Here is a 22,216-nt window from a genome sequence, read left to right on the forward strand (position 1 = left end):
GCCTCTATGTATCACATTAGGCCCATTTCATTTTGGGCAAAAAAGTTGGGCCTATACGGAATAGTTGAATGTGCCTCAGTTTCTTCAACGCTTTTCTGAATGTTTAGGCCTCAAACACCTAATAGCCTAATTTAGAGCGGACACTGATGGCAACATTTGGTGAACTACGTCTTCTTTTTTATCTTTGGAAGTAGCTTAACTGAGGAGGCACTGTGAGACAGGCGCACACAATTTGACGGTGCGTAAAAGTAAACTGTGCGTGGTTTTACGCACTGCATTGAGGTAGGATAAGCCTGTATTTAATTCAACCTTTATAGGCGCGGGTTGCAGTTTTTTTTGTATAGGCTAATCTAATTTTAAATCAGATAATTTGGGACGGAACAATTATAGCATACCATAGGTTTTCTGGAAGAATTTGTATGGATGATAAAATGGTGGGCTGCCTAAACAAATAACCAACATAGGCAGATGCTGAGAAAAAAAACATTGTCACGTATGAAGACAAACGTAGGGTGGGTTCCCTGAAAGATTTTGACAAAGACGATATCTCGGTGCTACCTTTCTGAGGAGATACATACACTCAATGCAAGACCTGCCCATCACACAGCGGCTGTGTTGACCTCGGTTCTGTGAATTTATCATTTTCACACACGCACTTGAAATCTCTTAAAATAAAAATTTTCATAAAAATATATTTATATCATTTTGGGAAGAAGTCAATGATCTGTATTTGGGTGGGTACACAAATTGTTTGGTGAACACAACTCAATTAGCAAAAACAATGGGGCCTAATGGTACAGTCATTTCCTAGGTGGACATACATTTACTTATATTATAAGTCTAATAAAGAAGAAATTGGTTCAGAATATTTTTTATTTATTTATTTATCTATATTTCCAACATATGAAATATATTCAAAACCACATATAAACCAACAATACATAAAGCCAATACAGAATTCTAAAGTGCATTATGATAAATTCTCCTATCATTCAGAAACACAGAACAAAGAACACTAATTACAGATAACAGCACATCTGATTATGAAGATACATCACCTTAAGCGTAAAGGCATCTTTAAAGTCTCAACTAAATAGAAACACACACGTTGATTGTAGCCTACCCCATTCCTCCTACACTACCAGGAGCATAAGAGAAAATGGGAATGAAAAACTCAAACATAGATACACACATCACAAAGGTAAAACAGAGACAGACACACAGAAGAGAGGGGGACTTTTCTGCTGAATGATAGACACAGGAACCTGGCACCAGGGGCTAAGTAACCAATGGGAGGCCGGTACGGACTGCGCTGATGTCAGCACTGTAGAAATGAATGAAGCAGTAACACAGCAGGTCATCTCATATCAGTCTATCGTTATGGAATAATGTGAACTGTTTAACACTAAAACCAAACCAGAGATGGAGAAGGAGAGGAGCGAGGATGGATTCAATAATTCAGAGAAGGCGGTGGCTCTGAGCAGATGGTAAGTTACTGTAGTGTTGGGTACGCTGGTGTGTGGTATGTGGCGGAGATGAAGTTTTCAGCAGCCTGGTCCTGTCAGTGGAAGGAGAAGCCGGAAGCGGGGAGCCCTCCACACCACTGACTCACAAACTTCAGCACATCCTGGCACTCCGGGCTGTGAGTGGTCTGGGAGGAGGACACACACAGACCAGCTAATCACATATCAGATCACACACATACAGGGAACCACAAGGAAGACTGTGTATGTATGTGTGTATGTGTGTGTGCGCGAGTGTGTGTATTTGTGCCTCTGTGTGCATGTGAGCAGGCATACATGCAAAAAGTGGGTCTTTAAATCTCTGTTTGTGGACATTAGTCCATTTAACTAATCAAACCTCCGCAATCCAAATCACACACAGGAAGGATGATGATGAAACACACTGAAATGAAATGGGCCGATCTCTGGCCCCTAGGACTCAACTCTACACAGTGCAACATTCTAAACCTGTGTGAGTGCCCGTGATCAAAAGTGTGGATTCATAATAAATCAAACCAAGTGTTTCATGCGGTTAAGGGCTGATGGACTAGCAGCTAAATCAGCAGAGGTAACAAGCACAGTTATGTAGACTCCAGAGCTAACATTAAAAAAACTTCTTACTTTTGTGGCCATTATGAATTTATTCCAGTCATCCTTGTTTGCTGCCTTGCCAGGTCCTTTGAACTCAATCTTATTCCGCAGGACCGGATAGCCTGGGTTGCATAGAGAGAGAGCTTTCATTATGATTGCATTCATATTAATAGTCAACCAATTAACAGATCTGCCATCGTACGTGGGTCTGCTAACTGCCTCCCTGAACACAACACACTCCTCTGGGTGTTGTGGGAGACCAGTCTGTCCCTGGATCTCTGGATAGCACTGCATCTCTGCACTGCATACCAGAGGTTATACGCCACTGTCTTGTCAGTTACACTGCCTTCAGAAAGTATTCATCCCCCTTCACTTATTCCACATTTCGTTATGTTACAGCCTGAATTCAAAATGGATGACATATTTTTTTCAATACATGTTCTGCTATTTCAAAACATGTTAGAATCCCTTTTGGCAGCGATTACAATTGTGAGTCTTTCTGGGTAAGTCTCTAAGAGCTTTGGACACCTGGATTGCACAATATTTGCACATTATTATTGAAAAAAATTCTTCAAGTTCTGTCAAGTTGGTTGTTGATCATTTCTAGACAGCCATTTTCAAGTCTTGCCACAGATTTAAGCCGATTTAAGTCAAAACTGTAACAAGACCACTTAGGAACATTCCATGTCGTCTTGGTAACCAACTCAAGTGTAGATTTGGCCTTGTGTTTTAGGTTATTGTCCTGCTGAAAGGTGAATTTGTCTCTCAGTGTTTGTTGGAATGCAGACTGAACCAGGTTTCCCTCTAGGATTTTGCCTGTGTTTAGCTCTATTCCGATTCTTTTTATCCTAAAAAAACACCCTTGCCGATGATAAGCACACCCATAACATGATGCAGCCACCACCATGCTTGAAAATATGAATAGTGGTACTCAGTGATGTGTTGTGTTGGATTTGCCCCAAACATAACATGTTGTATTCAGGACAAAAAGTTAATTTCTTAGCCACATTTTTTGCAGTTTTACTTTAGTGCTTTATTGCAAACAGGATGCATGTTTTGGAATATTTGTATTCTGTACAGGCTTCCTTCTTTTCACTCTGTCATTTAGGTTTGGCGCAGGCCTCCTCTGAGCAAGCAGGAGTCAGCACCCTGGACAGCACCTCTGCTCTGCCTACCAGTACAGTATACACTCTCACCTCCCATCAACTAGTTAGGTTGAAGAACCACATATGTTGGTGTTCATATGAACCTTGTGAATGCATGCAAATAACAGTAATAACATGGCAATTATGAAATAATTATCTAAGGTAAAAGACTCTCCAGTAATTGCCCCCTCATACAAACCCACCAAGACTTTTCACACCCCTGGAGTAGATATGGTACAGTCCCAGACACCAGGGTAATGCAATAGAGACGGGAGAGGGTAAGGTGCTCTGTAGGGGGGGGTTCTCCCACCTACCTGTGATGACGCAGGGCAGGGAGCGGATGCCCGTGTTTGCTGCCAGTAAAGAGGCTTCGTAGGTGTCCCTCTCGTCTTTGGGCAGCACCTGCTCCACCCGCTGGTCCATGGACACCGTCAACACCCAGTCACGGATCTCCTCACGCTGGGCATCCTGGGACACGACAACAAGATCAACAACAGCCTCATACCATAATACAATCGCAGCCTATTGTCACAGGATAGTCCCAGTACAGCAACATTACACACAGTCATTATATAGTAACATAGCAAAGCCAACAATATAACCACACAATGATATAGAGCTATCAAACTAACACTGGCAAAGGGCAGTCACATGAACACAACATTTCAGACCTGTCATGTTATAAGACATTATAATGACACAGCAAAAAATCTATTTGTGCCTTACAGTGACGTGTAGCTTAGCAGGGAAAGGAACCTCGAAGGGGATGTCAGTGTCTTGGAAATCAGAGTGGTCCAGAGTATCTAAGTTTCCTTCCTCTATCCCCTGGAAACACCACAACACAGACAACAGGCATCAAGACAACATTCACTCACTATCTCTTCTTCAAACAATCTAATTAAAACACAATGGATAAAGCAAAAATGTGATGTGGGATAGTTACTCATACCACTGTTGTTATGATGAAATCGATATTGCTATCGATCATATAAGCTACTTGTGAAGATTTTATGCTCAATGAAAAAGTCTGCAGCTCTAGGTAAAGCTGAGGTGAAACCCCCTCAGTTAACGCTGAGGTGAAACCCCCTCAGTTAACGCTGAGGTGAAACCCCCTCAGTTAACGCTGAGGTGAAACCCCCTCAGGTAAAGCTGAGGTGAAACCCCCTCAGGTAAAGCTGAGGTGAAACCCCCTCAGGTAAAGCTGAGGTGAAACCCCCTCAGGTAACGCTGAGGTGAAACCCCCTCAGGTAAAGCTGGGTGGAGACTCACATCAGACAGATCCAGGAAGCGGTTGAGGAAAATAAAGGCCATGTTCTCCCAGCCCAAAGCCTGTAGAGAGAATCACATTTATCATCATCAACCTGACATTCACAACTAAATGCCAATAATGAAGTTGAAAAAAACAGATTTTACATTTCCCCAAATAATTTCATTTTTAACGTGGGACGATAGGCTACTTCACAATGCAGTCTGGGCACAAAATTATTCATAACACCTCCAATGGGTCTACCTGGAGCACAGACAGACTCAGGGGACATTGATCCGAATATTTCCCATGGGGCTAGCAACACCAACCCCCCAAGCCCCTCTCTGCTTCCCGTGATTGGCTGAGGCTCATACGAGCAGTTATCTTACCCTGGCAGCCATGCCTGCCTCGTAGAAGGCCTTGTCAGCTGGGATGAGCTCCGTGTGGCGCAGCAGGGAAATGGACAGCTTGGCAGCCACGCTGACCTGGAGGGATGGAGAGGAGAGTGATGGGGGACGTGAGTGTGTACCACAGCTAATACTATACAAAAACAGGCTGAGTAAAATAAAAGATGAGTACAGTATATATACCAGGTCAACCCCGTTGGCAGCGGATCGCGTGGCGTAGTAGTGAGAGATCAGCAGCATCTGCTCAAACTCTTCGTGGGCAGGAGAGTTGGCCTCCGAAGACTTGGTCAGGTTCTCACACTGCAAACAGATTAGACAATGAGACCATGAAAAAAGGACCCTTACACATCATATATGGTCATTATACACTGTGACCAGATACTGTCACTATAGTCCCCTGTCTCTCTCTGGTCCTGTACTCACCAGCAGAAGCATGACGTCTCTCAGGTCAGCCCACATGCGAAAGGACTCAGCGCTGTCTCTACCCAGCAGGTTCAGCAGGTCCAGGAACATCCTCTTGTAGATGTTGAAATTCTGGGGGTTGGCTGGGGCTCCGTGCTGGGCGTACAGATTCAGGGCCTTTTCTGCATGGCCCTCTTTGATCAGGTGGGTGGCGTACAGGGCCACATACTTGTGGAGGATCTTGTAATTCTACAAATATTACAGAAAGAAAAACAGTAAGGGAATAAAACTGAAGATACAGCGAAAAGGATGAAAGACAATGAAACTAAAAGGAGGAGTGTTGACGGTAGACTCAGTACTTGTTTGGAAGCAGTCTCTATGCACTTCTCCCATTGGCCTCTCTCAGCATACATGTCCAGAGCTGCCATGACATCCACTCCTACCAGCTAGAACCAGAGAAGATCACCGTTTAGTGGTTAAGAGTTATCTAGAAAAACTACTACAGAAGGACATTTGGTAGTTTATTAAGGTAATGGATGGTTACAAACACCCACATTATGAAGTCTTGGTGCATTATGTAGACAATACACACAGTCCTTCGAAATATGCCATTCTCTTTTCACCAGGCAGACTTCCTTATTCAACTAGAGACATCAGTGCTACTGAGCCACATTGATGTGGCAAAACAAAGAGAACAAGGACTGTGGATCCGTTTTGTTATTCAGCTCTTATTTCTGAGTGGATGGAATATAGGCCACCATCTCAATGATCTCCTACCAACAGTAGGGGGCAGAGCAGGATGAGGCAGGGAGAGTCGAGGAATTAGAGGTGGGCATACGCTGTGGCATGATAGGACGTCTTACAATACACCACGGCAAAAATCACAAGCTTATTCGTAAAAAATTGATATTGTAAGTTATACTGTACTTGCTAAGCACAACTGAGAAATTGGCTTATTATTTGCGATACGTATTATCATTAAATTGTAGCTACTTACCGAATCTGCTTTGCCTTGGTTCTTCAAGTGTTCTTTGTATCGCTGGTCCACATAATCTTCAAACCTACACGAATATATTAAAATTAAAAGGTATTTAACTTAATCTCAAAGCGCTTGAAAACGGCAAACAATCAAGAATCAAATAAAACAGCTACAGTATATGATAAGGACTATCATTTTCAGCCAGAGTTGAATGTTTTGAGTGTTTCAAGCCTCCAACAGATATAGCCGTTAGGATAGACACACAATGTAGAAGGAAAGTAAATGATCCTCCATTATGTAGGATAATGACTGTTCAGGAGCTGGAGTACATGAAAGCAATGCAACCATGTAATAGTCCCCAGATAGACAAATCACAACACAAATGCACTGTACTAAAGCAGCATAATGAGACTGGCATCACAGTAATAAGTGGGAGCAAGCAGGGATGTTAAGACAAGGCTAAGTCAAGCATGACAACAGCCGTGTGAATTTTGCAATCACATTGTCTAATCAAATAGGCTTCAACAAAATACAGTAAATTGCTAAACCACTGTAAAGTTAGCTATTGTCATTCAGTCTGGATAAGATCCTAAATGACTATAATGTAACATACAGAATAGATGAAACAGGAATCTCATCCCATTCATTAACTAGAGGTCTGGAGCTACCTCTGTCCTAGGCCTTGTGTTGTTTTTAAGAGGCAACAACAGCTGACTGGTGCCTGTGAGGCCTCTGTGTGTTTTCTCTTTCTGTAGCCTAATGACAGATGAGGTATTCTAGCCGGCTAGGCTTGTTGTTAGGGGCGACCAGGCAGAGCCGTAGTGGTGGGCCTGGCCGACAAGCTCACCTTGGATCCAGCTCCTTGGCCACTCTCTTGGCTTTGTTCCATTCTTCTCCCTCAATGAATGCATCTATGGCTTCCTTAATGAGGTCCAGGTTGAGGTACAGCTCAGCCGCCTGAGGAAAATACAACATTTGGAGACTCAAAAGATTTCTTGAAGGACGCCAGAGACGAGGCATAAAACATGGAAGCCTTGGTTTTGGGAAGTCTTTTTTTCAATCAACACACTCGCACCAAAACCGTCGCTTTCCGTTGGCAGAACGGCCTCCACACACACCTTTAGATTAATAAAAGCTGTTTCTGAATGTAGTTTTGTCCAATAAATATTTTTAACAGGGACACAGGGGTCCTGTCTACAAAAACATTGGTTGGATACCTGTCTGCTACACTCAATAATAATATACTATCTAAAAAGCATTTTTTTCCAATAGAATTTCACATACAGCAGCCTAAAACCATGCATTTACAAAATAAGACTAAATAATCAATATCAAAAGCCTGTCAGTATTGAGGGATCAACAGCAGGAAGTGTGTGGTGACTTACAGCGCTGTACTTCCTGAGCTGGGTGAGGCGAGGGCCCACAGAGTGGATGACATCCACAGCCCTCTCCTGGGTCAAGAACTTGATGGCCAACTCAGCAGCCTGGGGGAGGTCACATACACAGGAAACATTGAGGCTCTACACTCTGGGTCACAGAAACACACAGGGAACATCACATGGCACGACAGTCATCCAGGGCCACAGATAGAGGCTTGTGTCATACACCAGTCGGTTTGTAAGGACAGCACGTGTGGGTTAGGCTATAGTGACATTCATTGCCAGTCCTGGAGTTCTTTTGTGCACCTTCATCCAGCACTTCTCCATAAGGGGCCCGTTGGTGGAGTCCTTGACCTTGAGGTAACACTCCACAGCCCGGGCGTACTCCCCAGACAGCTCCCATTCCTTGGCCTGCTCCACCATGCCTTCAACCCCTCTGCACACACACACAGAACACACAAACACAGAACCTTGGCACTATGAATTAACTATAACTGAGCTGCATTGTTAAGTAATCAAGGGACCAGATGGATGCGTAGGGAATAACAGAGCTGGAATGAAAGACTTGGAAGCCCATTCTAAGAACAGAAATAAAACTGTACATGTCTGTTGATGTTAAAGTTAAGGAAGTATTCTAAGACACTACTGTGAAGGCAAATACAAGACATTTTGCCCCCGGGGGCCATATTCGGTCTTCAACGAGGTCCGGATGGCCGCACTGAAGATGTGTTATGTTTTCTCGCTGTCAAAACGTGCAAAAAATGGTCCTCTATCCATCTTTTTTTAATGCTCCCTGACTGTCTAGCTTTCATTTCAGTGATTATTAGTGAGCTGAACACATTCAAGAAACTGTATGAACGTAGGTCTATTATCATTTATACACTGTTTCGGTTTGGTTTTAGTCATTATAAAGTATATTGAGTTTGTTTTCACCCCCCAATTGGACCCCCTTGTTGGCCGTCTCTTTGACACCCCTGCTCTACACAGTGCACTGCACACAGACTCCCCCCATTAAAATCTTAGATCTCTCCTCCACTGCGCTACAAACCCAACCCTTGTGATGTTAAAGACAGAGACAAGAGTCAAAGTGAAAGGCAACATGTGTTAGAGAGTTCTGGCTCTCAACTGAGCATGACTGACAGTACAAGAGGGCCGAATTACTCTCAATTGGGGCCTGAACTGAAGACTGTGCAAAATAAATGTCCTACTTTCCTTTTTTCCCCTGTCCTTTTGACATGCCTTTGATGTTTTCCCACAAGTCATTAAAAGCAGGGAAATGATGGTCGGAGACGGATGGAGGCGCTGCGTGTCTGCACTTTAATTAGCTGCTCATTATGGATTTAATTTAGGATAAAAAGCTGCCATGTTTTAATAACGCATCGACCCAATGCGCATCTAGATTAATAACAGACCACAACACAGCGGTGTGTACATAGCCCTTTCTTTCTTCTCCTTCTCGTTTAACATGTAACATCGAGACACATTTTCTCTGCCTCTCCAAGACCACAAACAGAGTTATTAAAACGTTAAAATAACCAGGAACATGTGATGTAAAAAAACACAGATGTTATTGTGTGTTTTGCTCACCGGGAGCCCTTCTTGGTAGCCTCCTTCTCGTACTCCTCTTGGAGGACGCTCAGCTTGTTGGGGAGGTACTCTTTACAGATCCGCATGGCATCACTCCACATCTCCGCGTCCTGAGACAACACAACAACACTCAGTACCAGGGGGCACCAAACTCTGCGAAGCACATCCAGCCAAACAACCAGCGTGAATTATGGAATGAAAACATTCTGTTTAACCTGCAGTGTTCTCTGTAAAGCTACCACCAGATAGCAGAACACAGGGAATGGTGAATTGACTAGATTATGAACCYTGTGATTAAAAAAAACCTAGAGTCGATGTCTGCGCCTCCGCGGAAATTTTATCAACATAATACATTAATCCCCATAAAAAATCTGGCAGTTTAAACTAGAGATATTTGTTTTGTTCCATTGGACGCTTCTCAATCCACCGTATCTGCCGATGTTACACTTCCGCAGAAAGGTGACAAAGCTAGAGCGGTGTTTGTCAGACCATGAGACATCACGAAAATCGGTCTTCTCACAAAGTCGTCAGTTTGGCCTACAAACTATTATGACCCCTCTATAGAAAGATGAACACCATGAATTTCTCTGTTTTGCTCTACGAGTGTCTTGGGACACGTCTGAAGTCGGTACAGCTGATCTACCAACTTCTGCCTGTAGCGTCTGAACACTTTGGGCTACACGCTAATATGACCCTCTGTGGAAAGGTGAGACTCTCGCAAACACGTACAGTGCCTTCAGAAAGTACTCAGAGCCCTTGACTTTTCCAAATTTTGTTACGTTACAGCCTTATTCTAAAAGTTATTGAATTAAATCATCAATCTACACACAATACCCCATAATGATAAAGCGAAAAACAGGTTTTTAGAAAAAAATACTAAAATATTACATTTACATAATTATTCAGACCCTTTACTCAGTACTTTGTTGAAGCACCTTTGGCAGCGATTACAGCCTTGAGTCTTCTTGGGTATGACGCTACAAGCTTGGCACACCAGTATTTGGGGAGTTTCTCCCATTCTTCTCTGCAGATCCTCTCAAGTTCAGTCAGGTTGGATGGGGAGCGTTGCTGCACAGCTATTTTCAGGTCTCTCCAGAGATGTTCGATCGTGTTCAAATCCAGGTTCTGGCTGAGCCACTCAAAGACATTCAGAGACTTGTCCCGAAGCTACTAGTGCGTTGAGTTGGCTGTGTGTTTAGGGTCATTGTCCTGTTGGAAGGTGAACCTTCACCCCAGTCTGAGGTCTTGAGCGCTCAGGAGCAGGCTTTCATCAAGGATCTCTCTGTACTTTGCTCCGTTCATCTTTGCCTCAATCCTGAATTGTCTCCCAGTTCCTGCTGCTGAAAAACTGGATGGTGCCAGGCTTCCTCCAGACGTGATGCTTGGCATTCAGGCCAAAGAGTTCAATCTTGGTTTCATCAGACCAAAGAATCTTATTTCTTATGGTTTGAGAGTCTTAAGGTGCCATTTGGCAAACTCCAAGCGGGCTGTCATGTGCCTTTTACTGAGGAGTGGCTTCCGTCTGGCCACTCTACCATAAAGGCCTTGTTGGTGGAGTGCTGCAGAGATGGTTGTCCTCTAAAGGTTATCCCATCTCCACAGAGGATCTCTGGAGCTCTGTCAGAGTGACCATCCGGTTGTTGGTCACCTCCCTGACCAAGGCCCTTCTCTCTCGATTGCTAAGTTTGGCTGGGCGGCCAACTCTAGGAAGAGTCTTGGTGGTTCCAAACTTCTTCCATTTAAGAATGATGGAGGCCACTGTGTTCTTGGGGACCTTCAATGCTGCAGAAATGTTTTGGTACCCTTCCCCAGATCTGTGCCTCAACACAATCCTGTCTCGGATCACTACGGACAATTCCTTCTACCTCATTACTTGTTTTTTGCTCTGACATGCACTGTCATCTGTGGGATCTTATAGACAGGTCTGTGCCTTTCCAAATCATGTCCAATCAATTGAATTAATCACAGGTGGACTCCATGGGTACTGTATGTAAATTGCTGAGGAACTTTGTTTATTTAATCCATTTTAGAATAAGGCTGTAATGTAACAAAATGTGGAAAAAGTCAAGGGGTCTGAATACTTCCCGAAGGCACTGTACATGTCGGTTGTTTTGCTCTAGGTCACCCACAGGTGTCTGAAGGTCCCCTGGTACCAGTCCATTTTTTTAAATGGAAGTCTATATGGAGACTTTAGTAGAACGCATAAAAATGTACATTTKARAAGCACTGCACACTCCCATGCTACAGTGGACATTGTAGGTAGTTAAAGATATCGAAATGAACACAGCATGTATTTATTAAGGTGTCGAGATCAAATATTGTAGTCAGGCAACATATGAGATGTGAGTAGGCAACTTTTCATTCCGAAGTCAGAGAAGATTTTAGCTCGCTTCAGCTCAAAACCAGCCACCATTGTTTGCAATACATTTTGCAGCGGTTTTTAAGTGGTTGCATCATATTACAACAATTCAACAATCCTGGGAATATTAGCACGCTTATTGAGAAACACCCAGTCTCTTACTTTGTAATACTTGATGGCCAGCTCTGGCCTCTGAGCCCTGAGGAGGAAGGCCTCAGCCTTCTGGAAGTCCTTCTGTTCGAAGCAGAACTTGGCCTGGCCCACCAGCACATCTGATACACTGTCAGGGTCGTTGGCCTCCGCCACCCTCTGGGCTCCAACCCAGTCCTGGTTATGGACATACCTGTAAGGGACACACCAGGCTGTAATTTAACCTCCCTCATGTTGTTACAGGTTCAAGTTCAACGTTTTGTTTATCAGATTGCAGACAGCAAACACTCTCTGAAATACTTGTTATTCACAGATTAAAGGGCTCCAACTCCAGTTTATATTAGCTAGACGATATGCCACTAAAAACACTAATGTTGTGATCTTCCAGTAGCCCTGTTATACTGTAGGTCTGTCTACAGTATAGAGTACAGTTCTCACCCACCCTATACACCCCACCCCTCTCCAGGAAGCAGAAATCAAACCATCTCAGTGACAGGGCTCCAGTTCCTCTGCTACCTGTGTGAGAGTTGAGCGCCCCTCCAACCAAACCTGTCTTTACCACCACATCATCTCACACTCACTTATTAGGTGGTCTATAACCAATGTACAGAGAAGTGAGGGGAAGTTCTGAAGGGGAAGAGGCAAGAGCTGTGCTGGCACCAGCGCTCCTTTTGAAGTCGACTCAGGAAGGCTTGAAGCTTTGACTTCTGTAGGGGACACATGCCAACACCACTCGCTAGCTAGCAAGAGAAAAACTCCTGATACACTTACATCAGCACTGCCTCTTTTGGCTTCCCCGCTTTGATGAACTCCGACTCGGCTTCGGCGAACTTGCCCTTGAAAAATGAAACATCACGGCTCAGTGCTCGGTGGTGGAGGGATTAATAATGCATGCGTGACATTTAAATGGCTGGAGAAGGGAGAAACACTGCGCTCAGATCCAAATTTGGGCAGGCAACGGAGTAAATATTTTTGAATCTTTGAGACGATGCAAGCTGCAGAGTAACCTTGAATGACAATGAGTGTGTGACTGGGATTGGGAGGAGGAGTTGGAAGTGGTGTGTGTGTGTGTGTGTGTATATGTTACCTCATCCTCCAGCATCATGGCGTTTTTCAGGTGGATCTCAGGGATCTTGTTCTTGGTGGAGAGACGAGCCAGCTCAAAGGCAAAGTCAAAGGCGCTGAGAGGAGGACAAGAGAAGGGTCAAAACCGGTCCCCTAGTCAAGGTCACAGAGGTACAGCAGTTTCATTAATACTGAGTCCTAGGAACGAATGGGGAAGGTCTTAAACAGCTTATGCCTATAGTTTTCAATGCTTCAGACTATGAGTAATACACCACAATAAAAGCGAAAATAAAGACATTTTCAAATTCTGTATTGCTGAACTTTTTAGGCTATTGCTTAGGCTTCGTACTGAGTCAATCACAGAACAAATACATCAGATACTTCAAGTACCTCCCAGCRATGGACACTTGACTACAGGGACATTCCTAATCACCTCGTAAACATGAAAGCAATATTGAAGAGCATGGGGTTCTAGGCAGTACAGTAAAGTGCAGTCCAGTGCATTGATCTGCTCACCAGTTGTCTGCTGCAAAGTCGATGGCGGTCTCCAACAGACCAAACTTGTTGAGCAGTTTGACGGCAGCCTCCCCTCCCAGACTCTTGGCCCACAGGTAGGCCACCTGCTTATGGGCACTGGCTCCCCCATGGCTCTTCGCCACCTGCCACACACGTAGGAGGGGAAGAGGATTAGGAACAACAGATTCATACACCCGAGGCTCCCACCATCAACCGCCTCACGTGTCGCTCACTGCACATGCTGAGAGCAGGAGGCGAGCCAAATAGGGGAGAGACAGAGTGAAGGAGAGAGAAACTGTGAGAGAGGAGATCGCTGTAGAGAGAGCAAGATGAATGACATTTTTGTAGTGAAGCTCTTAATAAATGGATGTGCAACTGAGTGTTAATTAAAGAGGGTGTGCGTTTATACTGAGTGTACAAAACATTAGGAACTTTTAGGAGCTCTTTCCATGACATAGACTGACCAGGTGAATCCAGGTGAAAGCTATGATGCCTTATTGATGTCACTTGTTAAATCCACTTCCATCAGTGTAAATAAAGGGGAGGAGACAGGTTAAAGAAGGATTTTTAAGCCTCGAGACAATTGAGACATGGATTGTGTATGTGTGCCATTCAGAGGGTGAATAGGCAAGACCAAATATTTAAGTGCCTTTGAACAGGGTATGGTAGTAGGTGCCAGGCGCACCGGTTTGAATGTTTCAAGAACTGCAACGCTGCTGGGTTTTTCAAGTTCAACAGTGTCCCGTGTGTATCAAGAACGATCCACCACCCAAAGGRCTTCCAGCCAACTTAACACAACTGTCGGAAGCATTGGAGTAAACACGGGCCAGCATCCCTGTGGAACGCTTTCGACACCTTGTCGAGTCCATGCCTCGACGAATTGAGGCTGTTCTGAGGGGGAAAAGGGTGCAACTCAATATTAGGAAGGTGTTCCTAAGGTTTTGTACACTCAGTGTATGTGCCTCTATAGTATAGTGGAGGGCCAGAAAGGAGGAAGCCGAAGTAGCAGAGTTGCAGCCAGGTGGTGATGTTTTTACAGAGAGTGTTAGGAGGCCTGTAAGCAGTGAGAGGTCTTGCAGTGTAACACGTCCATCCTGTGCTGCTGTGTTAGCACAGACCACTGTCCTCGATACGGCATTACAGGCCAAGCCAGGGGCGTCATAATCACACTGTCACACTGTCCTGCTGTTCACAGACACTCAGTATCTCAGGGACTCTCAGCGAGAGACGAAAGTCAACTTGTGATGTGGGCTAGAGCCCGACCGATATATCGTTACACAAAAAAATAACATATCGGTCAGGCTCTAACGTGGACACATACCCTGTAGGCCTCCTCCCACATGTCGTTGACACGGTACATGTTGACTGCACCCTTCCACTCCTGGCCCTCCATATAGTGGTACTCCGCTTCTGAAAACCTGGATTCTGTCTCCAACTCCTGGAATAAATATTAGATAACGCAGACTCAGTAACCTGACCAACTAATTATCCTGGCTAATCTAAATCACCATCAGTCCATCTCATAAGATTTCTTTCAAAATGATACCAATATGATATTTATGTTTTTTCTTTAGACAGCGCCCCCCTATCTCCGACCTTGGCAAGGTGCAGGTGAGTCTCAGACAGCAGGTCTGGGTGATGTTTGGCCACCAGTCGAATCACGTCGTCAAACATCTTGTTCTTCTTATACATAGTGATGGCCAGGTCCGGCTCCTCCACTGTCGCAAACAGCCTGCGAATATTCCAGTCACACACACACACAGTTGATTGCATTGCTATGCACTAAAATGTAGTCATTCTTAATCTCTGATTACATTAACCGCAAATTAAGCATGAGCAGAAAATATAACTTCTCATCACAAAATGAAGTTGCCCTTTGCTGATGATGAATTCTGCTCCACATTTGTCACAGTAGAGATCAATAAAAGAGACAAGTATTGGGATGACACAGAGTTGGGGGCACGTGGTGACACTGTCTTTGTGGCAGGCTGGCAGCGTGTGAGGGAGAGGACTCTGTCTAATATGGAAAGGCACAGGCTCCTTTAGAGGGCCAGAGGGGTTGTTCAGTTAGGTGTAATGATTATGTTTCAGACACAATGCAGCCAGGGCACCTTATTAAAGTCCAATTTGCTATCAATGCACAGCAATTGAACACTTTTGTTTGTCAATTTGTTGCAGTAGAACCTTGACCTGAACTGCAACAGACAATGTTCTGGATAAAGTGACTGTTAAATCAGGCCCCTGTAGCCCAATGTCAGCAAACTTTGCCCGTGATAAAATCCATAATTAATTTGGCAGCAGGGTTTTGGTCGATACGGGTTGAAAACAGAGGAGGGTAATGAATGATAAAGGATGGAGAGAGAGAGAGGAAAAGAAGAAGAGTGGGGAGGAAGAGAGAGGGAGTGGGGAGGAAGAGATGAGGTAGAAAGAAAGAGAGAGGTTACCTTTCTGCCTCCTTGTATTTCCCCTCTCCCTCCAGGTCCTGGGCTCGGCTGATGTACAGAGTCGACACGTCCTCTGGGGTCATACATTTCGCTGCCAGCTAGGACACAATGTGTGTGAGTGTGCATGGACACCGTACCAAGCGTCACTTTAACTCACTGTGATTGTCATTCCAATTCACTGTGCATAACATCCCACTTTAAAAGAACACACAGGCCTGTCACAACTAAACATAGAAAGCACAGACGTGTATCCTGTTACAATATGCCTGGCATTTTAAGGTGGGCGAGCCAGATGATAAGACGGGACATTGAGGAGGATGCATACCTTGTGAGCCTGCTCCCACCTCCCAGCCACCGTGTACATATCGATGGCATCTTTGATGTGGTCTCCCTTCACAAACAGGGGCTCTGCAACCTGGGTTCGCACAGAGAGAGAGACATACTGTACATTCCTTTCTGTGGATTCCATCTCTCAAAGTAAGTAATGCATCAATACTTTAATTAAATTATGCAAACATGCAGCACAGAGGCAGCAGGGAGTCAGGTCTGGAATAAGCAGGCATCGCCAGCTGCCACGTTGCAAGGCCCCCGACTCATCAGAACAGTCGGAATAAGCCTGCGTTTCTTTCCTTCCCTCCCTCCTCTTACCTCGTACTCCTGGATGGAGGCGTAGTACTGGGCTATCTTCAGGTAGTACTTCCCTCCTGACCGGTCTTCCTGTAACTCCAGGATATGGACCGCCTTCTTCCACTGGCGAGCCCCTATGGCAGCCTCGATGGCCTTCGAGGAACAGCTACGATAGTGAGGAGAAGAGGGGGGTAGAGGAGAGGAGAGGAGAAGAGGGGGGTAGAGGAGAGGGCGAGAGGAGGCGTTTGCACCATCAAAGGACATAGAACTAATCAAAGAATACAATACATAGCAACTTTATTCATCCACTTGGAACAACTAATAGGCTATGTCCAGCCCAACCAGGGAGCAATTAAGACTAGAATGGCAATTAAGACTCAATGTTACAATCCTGTCAAACCACTTTTATTGGTTATTTCTTCAGTTGATTCCTGTGTTGATTCCCAGCAGTAAGTGATTAGTAGGGGATGGAGCTTTAGCGAGGCCCATTATGCCAGTCAGTCAGACCACCACAGTATTACCAGAGGGCCAGCCATCCAATGAGCATCCAGTGTGCTATCTAAAGCAGCCTACCCTGGGGACTGGAGCCCTGCGCTGCCTAATGAACAACACCTCCATTTGATTACACAGGAAATGAATCATTCACTTCACTATAAACAAACCCCTCGCACCACCTCCTCCTGCCTCCCACTCCTTTCATCTCTATCCGTCACTCTATCACTCCCTCTACACCTCTCTTCCTCCCTCCCTCCTTGTAGTAAGTGATGGGCAGACAGCAGCGCTGACTCACCCAGCCTCTATATAGTGGTTGATGGCGGCGTCCAGTTGTTTCTGCTGGACCAGGTAGTCTCCCCAGGCCTCCTCCAGTTTCACCACGTCAGCCGGGAAGGCAACACGAGCCAGCTCCACAGCTACGCTCAGGGAAAGACGTCACAGTTACATTAACGTCAATACAGTTCACAATTTATTCTCCAAACTCATAATGACTGGAGTATTAACTAAATAACTAATACATACTGTATGAATGGTATCGTCCTATCCACTACACATGGGTGATATTCATTCTTATATTCACCCTCAGTGCTGTGTCAGGCCTACCTTTCCTGAAGGCGTTACCCTTGCGGTAGCAGTCCAGAGCCCTCTGGTTGTTCCTGATCTTCTCAAACAGATCTCCTGCCTGATCATGGGAGAGAGGAAAGTTACTTAGTTACTCAACTTCCTCCCTCTCATTAAGTCACTTAAAGCACCTCTGGTCCATAACCAGATGGTTCAAGAGCAGAAAGAGAATGAAACAGARAGAGAGAAAGAGCGAAAGAGAGAGACATTCAGAGAGAGCAAGAGAAATAGAGCAGATAGAGAGAAAAACAGAAGGCCGACTAACATCCTCCCAGACACATCCTTTAGACAGACATACACTTTCCCTGACATCGGTTCTGAGGAGAGGAGAGTCATCCACCACAGAGACACAGGCAGGAAACAAAGGTTCACGCTGTACACAGAGACACTGAGCTAGAACACATCTGTCTCTCTCTGCACCAACTTCACCTGCCTTACCAGAGACAAACCAACTTCTCTATCACACACAAATCACACTGCGAGACAATCAAGCCGAGTCACTCAGAGCCTCTCCATCAGGAGCGCATGAGACGGGATCTAAGCAACCTTTCACCTCATTCCATTAAGACTTTTACTCTGTCGCTGGAAGACAAGCGATACTCGTCTTGAAGAAGCCTMGTGTAATGACAGCCGCCGAGTGCGCGATGTGATTTTGCAGCGGTCATGACACCCACCCTCTCATAGAACTCTCCCTTGATGAGGGCAGCCGCGATCCTGTTGATGACGTCAGGGTTGGTGACCAGCTCCTCGCGGCTCATAGCCAATCGGGCGGCCTTGGCCGGTAGGCCCGCCTTGAGGTAGAGGTTGACGGCGCCCGTGAAGTCCTCCTCCCCCTCCTTGACCTCGCCGGCCTTCTCATCCTGATTGGTCTCCATCAGCCACTGGTAGTAGCTGTGACGCAGGTTGTCCAGCTCTGGGTGGCCCTGGGAAGACACTCCTTCAATAAGGGCTATGTTGCACAGTTTCATGGGGGAAAATCTCTGTTATTAGTTTGTTTTTCTTGCAGATAGCTGATAAAATAACAATGTCATGTGCGGGTAGTACAGTCTCTCAGTGTTCGTTTACCTTGGACTCAGCCACAGCGATGCAGTCGTCCCACATGTGAAGCTCCTGATACATCTCCATCACCTCATCAATGGCATTCTACAGAGCGGTCACACAACCCAGCGACACACATCCCGGTGAGACTGGGGAGGCTCTTCATGCCTTCCCTACAGACCAAGCGCTTCATTGAGTTAGTGTTAGTGTTAGACAGACATTCCACCATTCAAGTTACACCCTCCTACCTGCTCCATATAGTACATCTCAGCCAGTTTGTAGTTCTTGTCCAGCATGGCGAGGCGTGCTTTGACTTGGTAAAACTCGGTACCATCACCACCCTGGAGATTAGACAAGGCAAGTGTCACATAAGACCAACTTCAACATGTATCTGAAAGGCTACAGGGAATGGCATGTCCTTTCTATCAGACTGGGGCAGGCYGCCCTGCATTCAACAATGGTAAACAGGTGCTGGGGGTGCGTGTGTGGGCATGCATGTGTGTGATTAGCATTAATGGAGTTTAATAGCCCAGTGGAGCAGAGGGATGCAATGGATGGATTGACTGGCCTGGCCAGTCAGGGAGCAGCTGTGCTGGCAGGGGTGTCAATGTGCCCATGCTCCAGGGGGCAGAGAGACCCACACAGGGGCCCCAACAGACACCCAGGGCTGAGCCCCGTGGCCCCAGATGGGACACCTGGATTGCATTGCCTCCAACTCAGGGCCTGGATGACGATGGACCCAAACTAGAGCCTCCAACACTACTCAGTATATCTACTGCCAGTTATGAAGAGAGGTGGGGACCGGCGATGCATGAGAGACCAACACACTACAGTACGTACGTGTTCCTTTGAGACTTGGTCAGCAATGTTGTTAGTCTGGTTCAGAAAGCGAGCTTTGGAGACATCCCCCAAGGCAGCAAAGCACCTAAAAAACACACAACACAACTTAAGGTACACCGAGGGCGCAGCAAAAACAAATGTGTACAGACAAAAACTCTTGACATAACCTCTAAAACAAACACCAAGGGCGTTCTATCAACAGCCTTCAGCCATGCTACAGCGCCGGGGTGAACATTTCAATGGCTTTCTAACTTAGGCCGCCTGTCTCACCAGCTTTCAGGGATGTTGCATCACGCTAATAAGCTGCGTTCGCAATCAAAAGAGGAGCATCTCTTTTTAGCTACCTACCCTCCTTCATTTACATTCTCCTCTCCAGACAAAACCTTTTTTTTCCCCTCTGCATGATTTATGCAAATCAACCCCCATACATCAGGAACGGCCGCTGCATTATTGATGCCATGCTACAGTCAAATCTAACTTTCACCCCGCAAAAAATGTGAAAAAATAAATAAATTAAACACAAAAGCTTAAGTAAGCACCACCAGAGTAACTTAAGTGAGTCCTATTGAGAGAGATAGCTTTTTGTAGCCAGGGACACATCTTTCAACGTGACACAGAGTACTCTCAGTTCTGGGTGAACTGCTTAGCGCTGTACTATTTCTCCCCCCCAGTCACGTACGCATAGCTCAGAYAAAAACACTGAGGAGGGAGGGGGCTGCTCCGGGCTAAATGTCTTCACGGGAGGCAAGTCACTTTTCACAAGTTAAAACGGAGAGAGAGCGAGAGAAAGGATTGTATTAGAAGATAAGCCTAACGGTGCTGTTGTTTAGGTTTTACCGAGCCCCCTTGGGACACGCACGACGACATGAGTGGGGTGTGTGTATGTTGTGGCATGAGTGACGCAGCATGCGTGTGGTCCCCCGTTGTGCTGACCTCTCTGCGATGTGGAGCTGGCGGGCCTCCAGAGACAGTTTGCTCAGAGTTTTCCACATGGCCTCCGTCTCCGAGGACATCTCCAGAGTCTCCAGGAACGCTGTAGCTCTGTGGGAACACACACACACACACACACACACGTGAGTCACACAGCAGGACCATCCACAGGGACAACTCACAGCAGGAGAGAGCAACAAAGTGAAACTAGAAAAAATAGATTCAACAGAAAAACAACCCTCTTTTTTGCAGCTATAGGGTGACAGTTTGAACACAGGGATTTTTCTGCCTAAGCATTTTTTCGGTCCTCCCAAGTCCAAACGGTGTACAAATGAATTTTCGGGATGGAAAATTTTTCCTGTGTAAACTTAAACAACTAAATATGTACATATACAAAGTATGTAGAAAAGATAATGGACCTATATATATATATATATATATATATATTTGTATAATATAATCTTTGAGAACTAACAATCACCAAAATAAAAGCTACATAGTCAGGGAGAATTTAAGATTCCCAAAACAATGAATATAGCAGTATTCATTTTGTGAGTATGTCTGAGCAAAATAACACAGTATTAGCCATGGCCAATTGACTAGAATTCATTGTATGAAATGGTCTTAAATGCACACATTTCTCTACAGTGCCAAGATGGTGGCTTGTAAAATTTTCTACAAAATTCAGCCGCTCAGAAAGGGGCCGACAGCACCCATTGCCACGACACCACCACCTAAGCCCCTTTTTGAAGGAGAAAAGTTGCAGTTGTCAAATAGACTACATGCACTTCAAATAGGCGGCAAAGCATTGAGTGTGGAATGCGGACCAAAATAGTTGGAATCTAAACCCACATTAATTCCACCCTGGATGTTTCACAGTTAGGGATCTTATCAAAACCAATTCAGCAACTAGAATTGTAATACATTGTAAACTGCCACTTTTGTGCATTCTGAAAGACCCACGGCATTCTTACAAGGTAGATACTGACCTATAATAGTCGCCATCGTCAATAGCTGTTCCAAACTCGATAAGACCCTCGTCCAAGGTGTAGGACACAGTGTTGACCCCCTCAGTCACGATCACCTCTGTCTTACCATTGGACCTCTCCAGATCCACTACATCCCCCTGTGGAAAACAGAGAGGCCAAATCAGCCCTATTCTCAGCCCTTATAGTTCTACCTGCTAGGAGATAATTACACTGTGTGCCTTTCACTGCACTCAGAGACTTAATCCAAGGTTCATGAAGACAGAGGAGGACAATAAGAACAYAGGCATTACTAAATGAATGTTTCTGAGCGGCTGGGGGGTGAAAAAGAAGAGTGGCACACAGTCAGTCACATTGGGTATTAAACTTCAAGGTCTATAAACAGACAGTAGTCAGCTCAGTAGTTCAGCCACACGGTGACTAACGTTAGCCCTGCCAGTAGCATATGAGCTGGCCGGACCCTCTCCCCCCCCTGYCCCTGCCCTCACCCTGAGGGGGAACATGGTGGCTCTCTCTGGGCTGTCGATGTTGTACCACACACACAGGTTGCCTCTGTTCTGGCTCACCACCACGTCACTGCCAGGAACCCACTGCACGTAGGAGCAGAAGCTCAACACTGTGGTCTTAACACTGCTCTCGATGTCATACAGGTGGAGCTGAGAGAGAGAGAGGAGAAGAGTTAGAGGATTAGGCAGTGATGCAAGGAATCACATGAAGCAGGTCTGTTACTCAAATAAACTCAAATCCGAGCAGTAATGCACCTTTCAAAACTAGAATTTCAGCTCTACTGGGTCCTCGACAACAAATTCTAAACCATAGCGAAACATCTGAGTACAATGAGTCACTTTTCAGTCAAAAGCTCCCARAGGGATTCCCAATTAAAATGCTTGGCATCCTTTGCCCAGGG

General features: G+C 45.4%; 1 protein-coding gene across 1 annotated transcript in view; it reads right to left on the minus strand.

Annotated features, from left to right (window-relative positions):
- Positions 1-866: 866 nt before the first annotated feature.
- ift172 (intraflagellar transport 172) overlaps positions 867-22,216 on the minus strand; it is a 28,619-nt gene continuing 7,269 nt past the window's right edge. The window contains exons 16-47 of the mRNA XM_024135164.2: positions 21,798-21,965; positions 21,313-21,449; positions 20,327-20,434; positions 19,394-19,478; positions 18,802-18,894; positions 18,581-18,658; positions 18,190-18,438; positions 17,498-17,576; positions 17,190-17,310; positions 16,421-16,565; positions 16,098-16,187; positions 15,773-15,870; positions 14,925-15,060; positions 14,650-14,766; positions 13,329-13,471; positions 12,835-12,928; positions 12,519-12,583; positions 11,760-11,940; positions 9,239-9,348; positions 7,958-8,087; positions 7,658-7,756; positions 7,120-7,229; positions 6,291-6,354; positions 5,653-5,739; positions 5,315-5,542; positions 5,075-5,191; positions 4,874-4,969; positions 4,508-4,567; positions 3,965-4,063; positions 3,553-3,706; positions 2,124-2,215; positions 867-1,651 (exon numbers count right to left, since the gene is read on the minus strand). Of these exons, the coding sequence (XP_023990932.1) occupies positions 1,562-1,651; positions 2,124-2,215; positions 3,553-3,706; positions 3,965-4,063; positions 4,508-4,567; positions 4,874-4,969; positions 5,075-5,191; positions 5,315-5,542; positions 5,653-5,739; positions 6,291-6,354; positions 7,120-7,229; positions 7,658-7,756; positions 7,958-8,087; positions 9,239-9,348; positions 11,760-11,940; positions 12,519-12,583; positions 12,835-12,928; positions 13,329-13,471; positions 14,650-14,766; positions 14,925-15,060; positions 15,773-15,870; positions 16,098-16,187; positions 16,421-16,565; positions 17,190-17,310; positions 17,498-17,576; positions 18,190-18,438; positions 18,581-18,658; positions 18,802-18,894; positions 19,394-19,478; positions 20,327-20,434; positions 21,313-21,449; positions 21,798-21,965 (3,723 nt within the window). The 3' untranslated portion in view covers positions 867-1,561. The remainder of the gene's footprint in view (positions 1,652-2,123; positions 2,216-3,552; positions 3,707-3,964; positions 4,064-4,507; positions 4,568-4,873; positions 4,970-5,074; positions 5,192-5,314; positions 5,543-5,652; positions 5,740-6,290; positions 6,355-7,119; positions 7,230-7,657; positions 7,757-7,957; positions 8,088-9,238; positions 9,349-11,759; positions 11,941-12,518; positions 12,584-12,834; positions 12,929-13,328; positions 13,472-14,649; positions 14,767-14,924; positions 15,061-15,772; positions 15,871-16,097; positions 16,188-16,420; positions 16,566-17,189; positions 17,311-17,497; positions 17,577-18,189; positions 18,439-18,580; positions 18,659-18,801; positions 18,895-19,393; positions 19,479-20,326; positions 20,435-21,312; positions 21,450-21,797; positions 21,966-22,216) is intronic.

The sequence above is a fragment of the Salvelinus sp. IW2-2015 genome, unplaced genomic scaffold (genome assembly GCF_002910315.2).
Source record: "Salvelinus sp. IW2-2015 unplaced genomic scaffold, ASM291031v2 Un_scaffold86, whole genome shotgun sequence".
NCBI classification, from domain to species: domain Eukaryota; kingdom Metazoa; phylum Chordata; class Actinopteri; order Salmoniformes; family Salmonidae; genus Salvelinus; species Salvelinus sp. IW2-2015.